The sequence below is a fragment of the Rhinopithecus roxellana genome, chromosome 11 (genome assembly GCF_007565055.1).
Source record: "Rhinopithecus roxellana isolate Shanxi Qingling chromosome 11, ASM756505v1, whole genome shotgun sequence".
NCBI classification, from domain to species: Eukaryota; Metazoa; Chordata; class Mammalia; order Primates; family Cercopithecidae; genus Rhinopithecus; species Rhinopithecus roxellana.
This window is the reverse complement of record NC_044559.1, coordinates 62397237-62410796: the sequence shown is the minus strand read 5'-3', so window position 1 is coordinate 62410796 and position 13560 is coordinate 62397237. Positions and strand designations below refer to the sequence as shown.

At 37.2% G+C, this 13560-nt stretch overlaps 1 protein-coding gene across 3 annotated transcripts in view; it reads left to right on the top strand.

Moving 5' to 3' along the window:
• ATAD1 (ATPase family AAA domain containing 1) overlaps positions 1 to 13560 on the top strand; it is a 65293-nt gene that overhangs the window by 12219 nt on the left and 39514 nt on the right. For 2 of the 3 annotated variants that reach the window (XM_010379627.2, XM_030940835.1), the window contains exon 3: positions 13221 to 13319. The exons of the other annotated variant lie outside the window; for it this stretch is intronic. In XM_010379627.2, coding sequence (XP_010377929.2) covers positions 13221 to 13319 — 99 coding nt within the window. The remainder of the gene's footprint in view (positions 1 to 13220; positions 13320 to 13560) is intronic. 3 annotated transcript variants of the gene reach the window in all.

Here is a 13560-nt window from a genome sequence, read left to right as displayed (position 1 = left end):
TAAGAGGATATGTAATAGGTGGAGGAAGGTCCCAGAAGAATCAGTAGGGGTTGGGGTAAGTAGTTAAGGGAACATTTTTAGGGTTAGAGTGGTTTTATTTTTAGTATCGTGAAGGGGAGAGATTGTGACTAAAAGTGAGTAGTGGAGGAGGTTGGGGGCCTATTTAGGTAAATATGTGATCAGTATTTAATGAGATTAAATCATTGTGGATTTTGAAACATTAGGGCATGGTTGAAGAAAGTATGAATTTATTGGGAACTCAATTGTTTTGTTACTATTCTGAAGCGTTACTCAGCAACTTGGTGGCAGATAGAGTGAATGGTAGTGTTAAATCTGCATTAGGGATGGAGCTGACTAGTATAACAAGAAGTGTAAGGATTTCTAAGGAGCACATCATTGAAATGATGACTGTGTGATTCAGGCCATTTAGAAAGTTAAGTATTACCAGATGGGGGATAATTTAGTTGGAGAATAAAAAAGAATTAAGGAATTAGAATACACATTAAGGATAAGGATCAGATGTGAATGTGGGAGGAGGAAGGTGTGACTTCTATGGTCAGAATGACAGAGCATTGAATCTAAAAGCTTAGATGTAGAACACTTTGAGTTTACCAGATAATCAGTGGGCCCCATGTGATTTTAAAGGCATTAGGATTTTGAGATGAGAGGTAGAAGATGACATAGTTGCATCAAATCAGGAACATATCCTAGAAGTATACTGTTATGTTGGATTAAACAATATATTTGTAAATTTCTAGACTTGAAGCCAGGAAAACCTTCAGCTTGTGAAAGGTAGGAGATTTAATTGGTAATGAGAGAGGAGATGGTTTCAACATGGCGTTGTACAGAGACTGGGATTGTTCTGGGCACAAACTGTTGCTTGGATCATATTTAGATGTAGTAGAAGAGTTTTGATAAGCTATGTTTTTGATGAAAGGGTGGGTTAATTGAGATGTGTACTCTAATAGATTTAAAGTGCAGGATGAATATATGTTAACTGTCTTGGGAATTTATAAATACAGTATTTTGTTCAGTACGTTAATTAGACTATATAGGCTGGGCGTGGTGGCTCACACCTGTAATCCCAGCACTTTGGGAAGCTGAGGCAGGTGGATCACCTGAGGTCAGGAATTCAAGACCAGCGTGGCCAAGATGGCAAAACCTTGTCTCTACTAAAAATAACAAAAATTAGCTGGACATGGTAGTGGGTGGCTGTAGTCCCATGTACCTGGGAGACTAAGGCAGGAGAATTGCTTGAACCCTAGTGGCGGAGATTGCAGTGAGCTGAGATCTCACCATTGCATTCCAGCCTGGGCGACAGAGTAAGACCCTATCTCAAAATAATAATAATGAGACTATTTACTTTTCTTGAAATTGTGGTTTAGTAGTCAAGGGCCAGGAAAGATGTCATACACAGAGTTAAACACAGAAAGTGACATACTATGACCTTAATTATTTAACTTAATGTCTTTCTATTTTTAGTCCTATCACTACACTGTAGTCTTGAAAACTATTTCTGTTATTTTGAGAGAAGTAAGAGCTGAAGTATTCTGTGAAGGAGTAGTATACTGAAAAAACTTTAAAAACCTGGAACTCTCATCGGCCAGGAATTTTAAGAGCGTCTATCACAGAATGCCAACTTGAAAGCGCTAACATTAGTTAACCCCAGAAAGCTGTTGTGAACTCCATTGCCAGTCAAGTGGCTTTTAAACCCAAGATATACTGGAGCTGAGTCATATAAAACTGAGAAGCTGAAGTAAATAAAATTGAGATAGGAGTCAGTAAGGAACAAGCAGTTAGTGCAGTTAGTGTTGCCTAGGTAGTAAGGGAGTAGATAGAAGTGATGAGGAAAGAAGAGCAATAGAAGCTGGAAATCAGAGGAGAAAAATCTCTGCAGTGTTGTTTTCAACACAAGCATAGTAGAAGAGCACCATAGTACTGGGAACCCCAAATATCTGAGACAGGTCTCAGTTAATTTAAGAAGTTTATTTGCCAAGGTGGAGGACATGCACCCATGACACAGCCTCAGGAGGTCCTGATGACATCTGCCCAAGGTGTTCAGAGTGCAGTTTGGTTTTATACATTTTAGGGAGACATGAGATGTCAGTTAGCATATGTAAAATGAATATTGGTTCGGTCCAGCTCGAAGCAAAGGTGAGGCAACCTGAAGCTAGGAGGAGATTTCCAGATCATAGGTAGATAAGAGACCAGTGGTTACATTCTTTTGAGTTTCTGATTAGCCTCTCCAAAAGAGGCAATCAGATATGCATTTATCTCAGCAGAGGGGTAACTTTGAATAGAATGGAAGGCAGGTTTGCCCTAAGCAATTCCCAGCTTGACGTTTCCCTTTGGCTTAGTGATTTGGGGTCTGCAAGATTTATTTTCCTTTCACATTTCCTCCCTTTTCTTTTTAAAAATCTTTTGAAGAAAGCATATTTAGAAGAAAATGAATCTCTAGTCTCAAGTTTCATCTGATCTCTCATGGCTAGGATGGTTTATTCCTTGACCGGTAGGTCTGAGTTACTAGGAAAGCTCATTTTTAGCAGGTTGTGAAGTCTCATGTCATTTGAAGAGAAAATAGGGGGAAGAAGGGAGAAAACCAACAACAAATGAAAAACAAATCCTGGAAAATGTATATAGGCCACATTACCTGAAGTCCATGCGTCCGTAGACAGGTATGAAAGTGGCTTATGTGTGTTGAGTTGCTGTTCTGTTCTTCTGAAGTTTAACAGTCTAGCTTCAGTTCTTAGGGCATTAAGAAAGCACAGCTTAGTTTTCAGTGACTCCAAATTAGGAAAAACGGTGGAAAAAAGAAGGGAAAGAAACTGAAAACATTATTTTGAAGACTTGTAGCCAAGAAAAGTTTGAATTCGGTCTAAACTATAGAAAATAATAAAAATTGAAAAACATTAGGCAGGACTAGAATCTAACAACAAGTATACTATAGTTTTTGAAATATAATTTTTCTGTCTCCAGTGTCTCATTTTCACGAAAGACAAATTATGGTAGGACTGATTTGCTTTTTTATGCTTGGCCTGATTATTTGTATATAGTGCAGCAAGAATAATTATTTTGTTACATAGGCCTTTTTTTTTTCTTTCGAGACACAGTCTTGCTCTATTACCCAGGCTGGAGTGTGGTGGCGGGATCTCGGGGGTGATCTGCCTGCCCTGGCCTCCCAAAGTGCTGGGATTACAGGCATGAGCCACCTTGCCCTGCCTACATAGGCTTTTAAATTTGGCTTTGATGGAACTTTGTTCCATAGAAATAATCTCAGGTAAGACTTTTTTAAAGCCAAGCCCAGCCATGGATTTGTACCATCAGGTACCTGTGAATTGGGTGAATTCCTCTCCTTTTGATTCCAAGATAAACTTGGGGCTCCTGGGCCTGTCAGAAAGTGACATTCTTTACTTACCACAGGTCAGAAACCCTGTACAGGGACTGTGTAGACAAGGTATGAGGCCAGTTTTCCCAAGGGGCTTTTATTGGCTATGTAAGTCAAGTTTGATTACTTAAAGGAAAGCACACCATTCCAATCAAAGCCTTGGTAAAATAACTAGTTTCTCCAATTGTGTCCTTTTACAAATGAAAACAGATTCTTACTGCACTTACGCAAATAACTGTATTGCTGTAAGTTAAGAATACTCACAAATAGTTTCTAATCTGGAGAAATCAGGTAGAGAGAAACAAATATGCTCCAAATTTTGTTCATAGGAGTCTACTAAATTGTTAGAAGCTGTCAATAGTGCAAAAGAAAAGTTTCTTTGAAAAAAACAAAAGGATCAGCAACATTTTAAGCAAAAAGTCAAAAAGATAACTTCAGTCTTCTGTTAGTTCAGTCCATGCAGTTAATTCCTGTTCTGCTTGATATTCATGGACCTTTCAGCTCTCTGTGAGTCCTGAAAGTTTTTCTTCTATTCTGATGTCACAGTCTTCAATCAGAAACATGCATTCAAAAGCACCCATTAGAGTTTTATAGGTGATTATAAAACCACATTCTAAAGAGGACCAAAAGAAAGTAACAGTTGTCCATGGATGACAAAAGTTTTAGGGTAGCCATAGTCAAAGACACAGTTGACAAGGAAATTTGTTACCTCTGTGGCACACAATAATTAAAATTATTATTGATGATGTACATTAAGTCATAGCAGAATTATAGGAGTTTCTCATAATTTTGGAACACATACTAATAACACCTCTACAAATACAGACCAGGAAAACCAAATACCGTTTCTTATTTGACAATGTTTCCTGTATGATTTTTTTTTTACTAAATAAGCCAGATTATGTCATTTTTGGGACTTCATGGAACCTAATGTCTTAAGGGATTAATTAGGTCAAAAAAAGACATAATTTATCATTTGATTTTGGAAAGTTTGTCAAATGTCAAAGGTTTAAAAAACTTGATATTACGTACAGGTCGTTGTAAAATAAGTCATTCATTTCAAAATGATAACTCAAAAAAAGGTGAAAAACTTCTTTCTTTGAGAGAGGAGACTGACTTCTCCAAACAATAAGCCCTAATATAAACAGCATGAAGCCAATTCAATTTGTTTTTAAATGTTTATAAACAGTCTCCAAAATTTTAATCTTGACCATAAGATATAACTTCCATAAGCCTTTCACAGCTTTTATAACCTTTATTAAGGAGTCAGTTAATGCTTCAACAAAAACCTTCTTAATCTGACACAGGGACCCATATGTTTTGCATTAGTGTGCCTTTGATATGAATGATTATAGAGAAATTGAACTTATTTTCTCTCTCAAAATTGGCCCTTCCAATTTCACATGCCCGCCTCTTCTGTGATAGTCCCTGGGCCTTAAGGAGTTGAATAGCTTTAATTTCTGGACTTGTGTTTCAGAAATGCAGCTTATTTTGATTGGCATTTTCTACAGAGCCTGAAGATGAGGCTTTAATTGCTGTCAGTGTTTACGATTTAGCAGGACTTGGGTGTCCTTTTTAGACCCAGAAGTCAAAGCCATGTAACTCAATGGCACAGGTACTTTGAACATATAGAAAGATACATGAATGTTAATAACCTTAATTTAAAAAATTTTTTTAATTTCAGTTTTTTCCCCTAGCAAACCAAGCTTAATCATAGTGGCATAGAATTGTTTAGATAAACTGTAAAATCTGTTAGACCAGTTACTAAAAGGCAACAGAAAAGTCCTGCACTGCCACAATATTATGTTGGAAGAAAACATTTCCTTTGGACATTCATGAAAACATTGTTAGCATCAGGTCATAACAAACAGAACTCAAGGAAAAAAACTTGTATGAGCTGAAAATAAGTTGAAAGAGAGTGTTACAATTTCACACCCTTTAAAAGGGGAGAGAAAACTGAAAATGGCGAGATGCAATAAAAGTTGAAGTTTGGGTTAGAAAAAAATTAAAATCTCTTGTAATTTATTAAGAGTAAATCAGTCCCTTAAGAAAATTTCATTGTTTTAACCAGTGATTTAATGTTTCTATCTATATGTATATATTTTTACATCAAGTCCAATCATCTCTAGAAAGACCATTTTAATTTCCCTTTAATTATATAAAAGTTTTTTTGTTTGTTTTTAAAATAAATCCTTTTATTATGACTTAGACCATTCATGATATGCTTGGACTCTGTGGTTTGTCCTGACCATCCTCTTTCTTAACCAGTCGTTTTATTGTAGGACTAAATTTACCATATAAGATACTTCTTTTTAAGCTTTCTTACCAAAACAACCCTCTTTATTTTTACACCTTTCTTTGCATGCCTCTTACTTCCTGGTTCCTTTTACCTTATTTTATACATGACCTAAATAAGCTTTGAATTAGACAAAAATTGTTCACCTTTTTAAAAAGGGCACACTTTTTTTTAGAAAGAATGTTTTTCTACAATATATTTTATTGAAATATCTATTATTTAGTATAACTTTAGATTCTAAATTATGATGAGTTTGTCTACAATTATCCCATTGCATTTACCTAATTATTTTAATTGTTTACCTACATTATTTATGAAAACTGCAATAGTCATCATTTAAAGTTACAGAACTGCCATTGCAAAATTATAACTGAGACAGTGAAAAAGATCTGACTTAACTCACTCCATCTTGCATCTAACCTCCAAGCTGTCCTCGTTCATTCCTGGGCATAGGCCGAACTAACTTTGGGAGGAACTTCATTTATAGTTGAGCTTTGAAACAAAGGCACTAACAACCTTTTCCCAGAACAAACCTTACTGCCTATGGACTAGATCACCTAAAGCCACAAGATTAGAAGTTATGATAATCTGACTAACTTCAAGATGTAGCTATTTTCATTAAACTAATATCAATGTCTTATTTATTAACAATTACGCAAGAGGAGATCATTCTGTTTGGGACTGGGTTTATGGTTTTTAATCCCTATGCCAAATTTTGACACTTTGATAGTATTTTGCAGGGATAAGTATGAAATTGCTTGATTAATAAATGCGAATAAAAATATATGTTGGCAATTCTTAAGACATTTCTAATATTACTTTACCAGTAATTTTAAAGCTAGCTTATTTATTAAAGATTTTATTAAATTACGTAAACTTGAAAAAGCATTTGACTAGTCTTCTCTTTTTTCCTGATAAAGTATTTGATTCAAGTACTTTTATTTTCTTAAGCCAATTAGTTAGAGCTCTTTTATATATTTTCAGTAGTGAAACATTGTGTATACAACACATAAATACATAGACATATTAGGCATGCCGATAGAAATACATATTATAGATTCATAAAACCTTTTATTTTCCTACCTTAGACTTTCAAATTCTTAATAACCTTTTTCACTATCCTAGGCAGTTGTCAGCTAAATAGCCTTTAATTTGCATATTAAAGGAAACAACTCAGGTGAAAATCAAATAGCAAAGTTTACACCATAAAGTATGGAAAGGAAAAGTCTAGTGTGCTAGAGGGAAATTAAAATGGATTTAATTGCCAGTTAAACATAGGGCTATGGAAATTATAAAGGCCTTTTAAATACACACTCTCACACACACACACAGACACACACAGATCCTATAGCTTTTACTTCGGAACTTTAGCCATGAGATAAATACAAATTCACTGGCTTACAAAAACAGCAACAACAACAACAAAAAAAACCTGTTAGATCCAAGAAGTGCTTTTTATCTTAGTAGAAAAATAACAGCAGATTTAAAGCAGCCAGAAAAGAAAGACAGAAAAGGAGAACGTAGGAACTTTGTAGTTTGTCGGTTGACCTTGCGGTTCTTTTTCCTTAATGTAAATGTGCACAAAGACCATGTTACTTCCATTTTACATAAACTCTGACAAGTAGTGGTGCCATAAAACCTATGGAGTGTTTGAAAGGGGATCATTCTCCTCATTCTTAGATCATTTCCCACTTTTTCTTAAAAGGAGGAACCGAGCTGTGGCCTAGGGTTTTTATGTGTGGATCAGTGTGCGCTGCTTGTGGGCAGGACTCCACATTGTGTCACCACTGAGTTATTTCCGCCATTTTATGTGTCTCGGTTTCTCTCTCCAGAGGTCCATGACCTCTGGGAGGGCTCAAAACGTGGGATGATCGGCCTTATATGCGTTTCCTGGACGAGCCATTTTAAAAATTAATTTTTGTTGGGGATTTTCTTGTAAGGCCATTGTATGTCGAGGGAGGTTAACCCCCTATAACACTCCCATTAGGCCCCCAGTCACCCAGGGGCACCTTTTGGCTGGGGGGAGCAAAACGCTCTTTCTTTTCGGAGCTGAGAAAACTCAATCTCTCATTTACCTGCGAAAACAGCAGTTCAGTTCCTCACGCAAATGTACACAGAAAAACCAAATCGAGATTAATTTTGGGAGAAAAGGCAATAGAGAAGACCCTTTAGAATGCGTCTCTGAGGTAGAATCAGGATCCTTAAACAACAACTTCCTAGGAGAAAAAACAGCCAAGACCACTTCCTGTAAACTGTGCTCAGCCACCCCTAACTTTGTAGCTCTCATTCACCATTACACACACCAAGGTCAGATCCTGTCACAGTACAAGATAATCTCTGGAACCCCCAAACCAAAGAAGTCAGGTCATGGAATACTGGAAGACAGAGGTTTAGACTTAAGAAGAATCTGCCCATGACTCTTGAAACTCCACAAGGAAAACAGAACACTCTAAAAGGGGTGAGTGGCGCCTTTGTTCTGAATTCTTTAAATGGGTTCAAGTCATTAGAAACCTTCTCTAGATTTTTTGGTACTGCAGATAGCAAAGGGGGAAAGAGGTATAGGGTGGAAGAAAAGTAAATGAAAGGACATTTGTTTTTTTGAGACAGTAAACAAACACAGAAACCAAATGCATGGATTTTTGTTTTTGTTTTTTTTCTTTCCTCTTTTGCAGCTGTGAGGAATTTTAGTCAATTTAAGGAGGCTTTGTTACCCATAATTTGGAATTCTCACTCGGATTTGACCAAGTCAAGTAGAGTTTGTCAAATCTGATGGGAGAAAGACCAGAACAAACAAACAACAAAAGACCCAACAGTATGATCACTGAGTGCTCTAATGGTAAGGAGAAATTAAGATCAGCTAGTTGTTAAACTTTAGCCAAGACAAAACCCCAATTCAGCTACTTACCTATGGATAGATCTCAGGCTGAAGACTGCTCTCTACATCCTAGAAGCAGGAAAAAAGTCAAACTCATCTTCCCTGCTAGGAGTGAGCTCAAACTCCGTAAAGGAGTTACCTGCCCTCCATTGTCATGGAAGCAGGAAATCTTTCCTTGTTGGAAGCAAGTGAAACTCCAAAAAAAGGGAGTTGTATAGCAAAATAAACTTTGGGTCTCCACCAAATTTGGAGAGATCAGGTGTTATCTGGAGGGGGCACTCATAGACATCAGCAAATAGTACTATTGGTTTGAGCCATAAAGTTAGCTCTTGCTGGTGTCAAGCACCGATAGATTTGTCAAAAGTCAGGGGCACCTCCACTCAGAATCCCTTCACGGTCACCAAAATGTGAACCCCACATATCTGAGACAGGTCTCAGTTAATTTAGAAAGTTTATTTTGCCAAGGTTGAGTACACAGGCCAATGACACAGCCTCAGGAGGTTCTGATGACATGTGCCCAAAGTGGTCAGAGCACAGTTTGGTTTTATACATTTTAGGGAGACATGAAACATCAGTCAACATGTGTAAGGTGAACATTGGATTCTGTCTGGAATTCGAAACAAAGGCAGGACAACTTGAAGCAAGGAGGGGGCTTCCGGTTCATAGGTAGATAAAAGACAAATGGTTGCATTCTTTTGAATTTCTTATTAGCTGCTCCAAAGGAGGCAGTAAGATAGCATTTATCCCAGTGAGCCAGAGGGGTGACTTTGAATAGAATGGGAGGCAGGTTTGCCCTAAGCAGTTCCCAGCTTCACTTTTCCCTTTAGCTTAGCGATTTGGGGTCCCCAAGATTTATTTTCCTTTTACAGTGCAAAGCCGTCTTACCTGAGAACTTTCAGAATATATAACAGTAAAATGAGAGGAAAGAGATATAAGTACACTAACCCTAAAAGAGGATCACTGTTTCCGCTTGTGTAGAAGAAGATGTTTTCCAGTTTTAATGTAAGTTTGTGATGTGATTATACCTATTATATAAAGATAATTATGTACTCAGAATCCTTGCTAGTTCCCATTTATTTGTTTTTTTCTTTTGAGATGGAGTCTTGCTCTGTCGCCCAGGCTGGAGTGCAGTGGCCGGATCTCAGCTCACTGCAAGCTCCGCCTCCTGGGTTTACGCCGTTCTCCTACCTCAGCCTCCCGAGTAGCTGCGACTACAGGCGCCCGCCACCTCACCCGGCTAGTTTTTTGTATTTTTTTAGTAGAGACGGGGTTTCACCATGTTAGCCAGGATGGTCTGGATCTCCTGACCTCGTGATCCGCCCGCCTCGGCCTCCCAAAGTGCTGGGATTACAGGCTTGAGCCACCGCGCCCGGCCACTAGTTCCCATTTAAATGCATTTTTAAAAAGCCTTATATCAGTGATTTGTCTGCACACACTTAAATTGGAACAACTCAGCTGTGACCTCGGTAAAAAGATCAGAGGTTGTCCTTGTTTCTAACGTAGGTTTAATTCATTCATCTCTGATTTTTCACTCTTTTTAATGACATGTCCAACTTTCTAAACTGATTCTTCCAAAAGGACAATTTTATGAATCTTTTAGAACCTTAATGGAGTGAGTGTTAGCTCCTAAGTATTTTCTTTGCTGCTGTTTTTCCCCTTTTCTGCCTTCCCCACTCCAGGCAAAAATATTAGTTTAATATTTCCTATTCCACTTCTTAATCTTTTTGAAAAAATAATACTTTACATGGAGAAAAAATGAAATAGCATGAAAAGGTAAAAAATAGTGTGAAAGGGTGGAAAATCTTATGGAACATTCAAAAAAAAATGGGTATACAGTAAAAGGTAAGTTTTCCTCCTTCTTTTGGCCCCCACACACTCCCCATCTAACTCATTTTCCCTCCACAGAAACAACAACCACTTGGAGATACCTACTTTAAAAAAAAAAACAAGCAAACCATGGTGACCAGAAAAGATAACTTTCATTAAGCTATAAACAAGAAAGCATGCATAAACATAAGCCATTTTTACAGTAGTCCAATCATAATTTTGTTTTTCTGCTTATCTAGTGGCTCACTTAAAAGTGTTAAAACTAGGCAATTGTATAACTTCTTCCTGGGACACTGTTCTGTGGCAGTTTTGGTGTGTTTTTTGGTGCTTTTCATTTATTCACTAGCCATGTTCTGCTCTCCCAAATGAGGATTATTAGTGTTTCAGCAGAATATGGGATTCGAAATTAGACAAATCAGTATTCGAACTCTGTTAATGACACTTCCTAGCTGTATAATCCTGACATTTCTTTTAATTTCTCTGACCTGTAAATTCCTCGTCTAAATAATAAGGATAATAATAGTTACTTCTCAGGTTAATTTTAAGGGTTGATTGTAAGTTACCTAGCACAGTGCTAGATGTGGTAGGTGCTCAATAAAACCATTAATTCCTTTTCCCCTTTTTTTCAATGATATATTGTGAATACAACCTGAAGAGATTGTTAAAGTGGGACTGCTGTTGCAGGAAAGAGATGTTAGGTAAACTTGACAAGATAACATTTTCTATCTCTATATAAACTAAACATTATTCGTTTGTCATTTTTATTTAGGAAGTTCCAGATAGAAATAAAGGCTATTCTTTAAAATAAGAGGCAGTTGTGGCATAGAGTAAAATTTTCAGGGCAACTAGCTAATAGGGAAAAAAACAGAGTTTCCCAGAGCAGGCATTGTTGACATTTTGGGCAATTCTTTGGGATGGGGAAAGGGAGGCTGTCCTGTGCCTTGTGGAATGTTCAGTGGCATCTCTACCTCTACTGACTAGATGCTGGTATCACCCTACCCCCAAGTGTGACAACCAAAAGTATTTCCAGACTTTGCTAAATGTCCCCTGGGAAAACCACTGTCTTCGAGCATTGCTTAAAAAGAACACATGTGGGAGGGTTTCACATTTACTGTAGCATAATGAAAATGAAGAGTAAATGTTATTCAGATGCTAAAATAGGATACCTTTTATAACTGACATGTAAATGACTTATGGCAGTAAAAGAGAAGGTATTTACAAGAGATAAAGGAATCTACAAAAGATTATCTATTGATTCAGTGATTTTGCAGGGGCAAGATAAATAGGAGATATATCCTATTTGGTTGTGTGATGTGGTTCATAGCACTTTTTAAAAATTCTTATGAGACAGGATTTCTCTCTTGTCTAGGCTGGAATGCAGTGGCATGATTATGGCTCACTGCAGCCTTGATCTCCAAGACTCAAGTAATCCTCCTCCCTCAGCCTCCAGAGTAGCTAGGACTATGGGCGTGTGCTACCACATCCAGCTAAGTTTTGATTTTTTGTAGATATGGCGTTTATGTTGCCCACGCTGGTCTCGAACTCCTGGGCTCAAGCAGTCCTCCCAACGCAACCTCCCAAAGTGCTGGGATTACAAGTGTGAGCCCCCATTCCTGGCCCCCATAGTACTTTTTTTTAAAGCTATTAAATACATTTATCCTAACCTCCTAGCCATTCTATAACTAAAATACTGTGTGATGTGAATTTCCTTTTAGAGCAGTCATAACCCTGGACAGACAGCAAGATTCTATATAATCAAAAGCATTTTAGGAAAATGTAATAACCAAAACTTAAGTAAACCTGATTTACCAGAGTCCCTTCATTTCTAAAATGTTCACTTAATTGAAATTTGAATTTGTTATGTATAGATTTTTAAAAACTCTTTCGTGGTTATAAACTCCAATCTTAAAATGGAAGAAATCAGGGCAAATATGTGTGGTAGTTAAGTATGGACTCTAGTGTTGGACTCCTTGAATTCATATTTTGTTTCTTCTGTTTGCTAACTTTTAACCAAAGGCAAATTACTTAATCACGCTAAACTTCAGTTTCTTTTTCTGTGATTGGGAAAATATTATGCCTGTCTTATAGTATTCGCTCTGAGGATTCAGTAAGTTAATCCTTTTACTGTATTTTGGCATAATATTTGGCACACTCAGTAAATATTTTTCATTATCTTTATTTTAATTGAAAGCTTTGTTGTGTTGCTAGAACTCATAGGTTTAATGCTGGTTGTGGCCTGCTTTGAGAATATATGCAAATATACTTCTAATGTAGAGTTATTTTTATTATAACTCTGGTTGCCTAGTCCCAGGAATTGACTTCTACCTAAAAGGGACAGCATATCAGAGCAATTTCAAATGGGATATGTATGGCCAGCTATTGTAGATACCTGGATTAATTTGAAGGAAGTTGGACATCCGTTTCAGATACTCAGTTTAAAGAAACTTCAGTTATACATTTCTTGCCCTCCTTAACTCCTGTGTCTTTCATCTTGAGATTTTACCCTTACCTGTCGTGATAGTCCTATTAGGAATGAGAAACTAAGCTGTATCCAAGAGTCTGATTGAAACAATGGGAGCCTCTCTTGGAAGTGCAAGATCTCTTCAGTCACATACCCTGTTTTCTCATTTCCTGAAAGGTAGTTAAATTTCCCTGATTTCAGATTTGAATCTTTACCTGAGGGCTCACAATGGAGAAGGCTAAAATCAAGGGACCTAGAATCCTTGGAAATTTCTTGTGTATCTGTTCATTGCTCTTTAGACTTCACATATATCTATTTCGAAGTGCCAGTATCTAAATATCAAGTCAAAGGAGGTTGTTTGTTCTTTTCGTTCTAGGCAGAAAAACTAATGAAGCAAATTGGTGTGAAAAATGTGAAGCTCTCAGAATATGAAATGAGTATTGCTGCTCATTTAGTAGACCCTCTTAATATGCATGTATGTATCTTTAATCTTATTTAAGAATTTTTTGTGGAGGTGGGGGTGGGTTCTAGCATTTTGTGTCGGGGTCCTAAAGATCATGGCCGGGTTCATTGATTCTCTAGGCTGAATCATAAGACTTGGCATATAGTTGTATTCCTGTATATGATTTATTACACTGAAAAGATATAAGGCAAAATCAGCAAAGGGAAGGTGGCATGGGATGAAGTCTAAAGGAAGCCAGGCACAAGATTCAAAC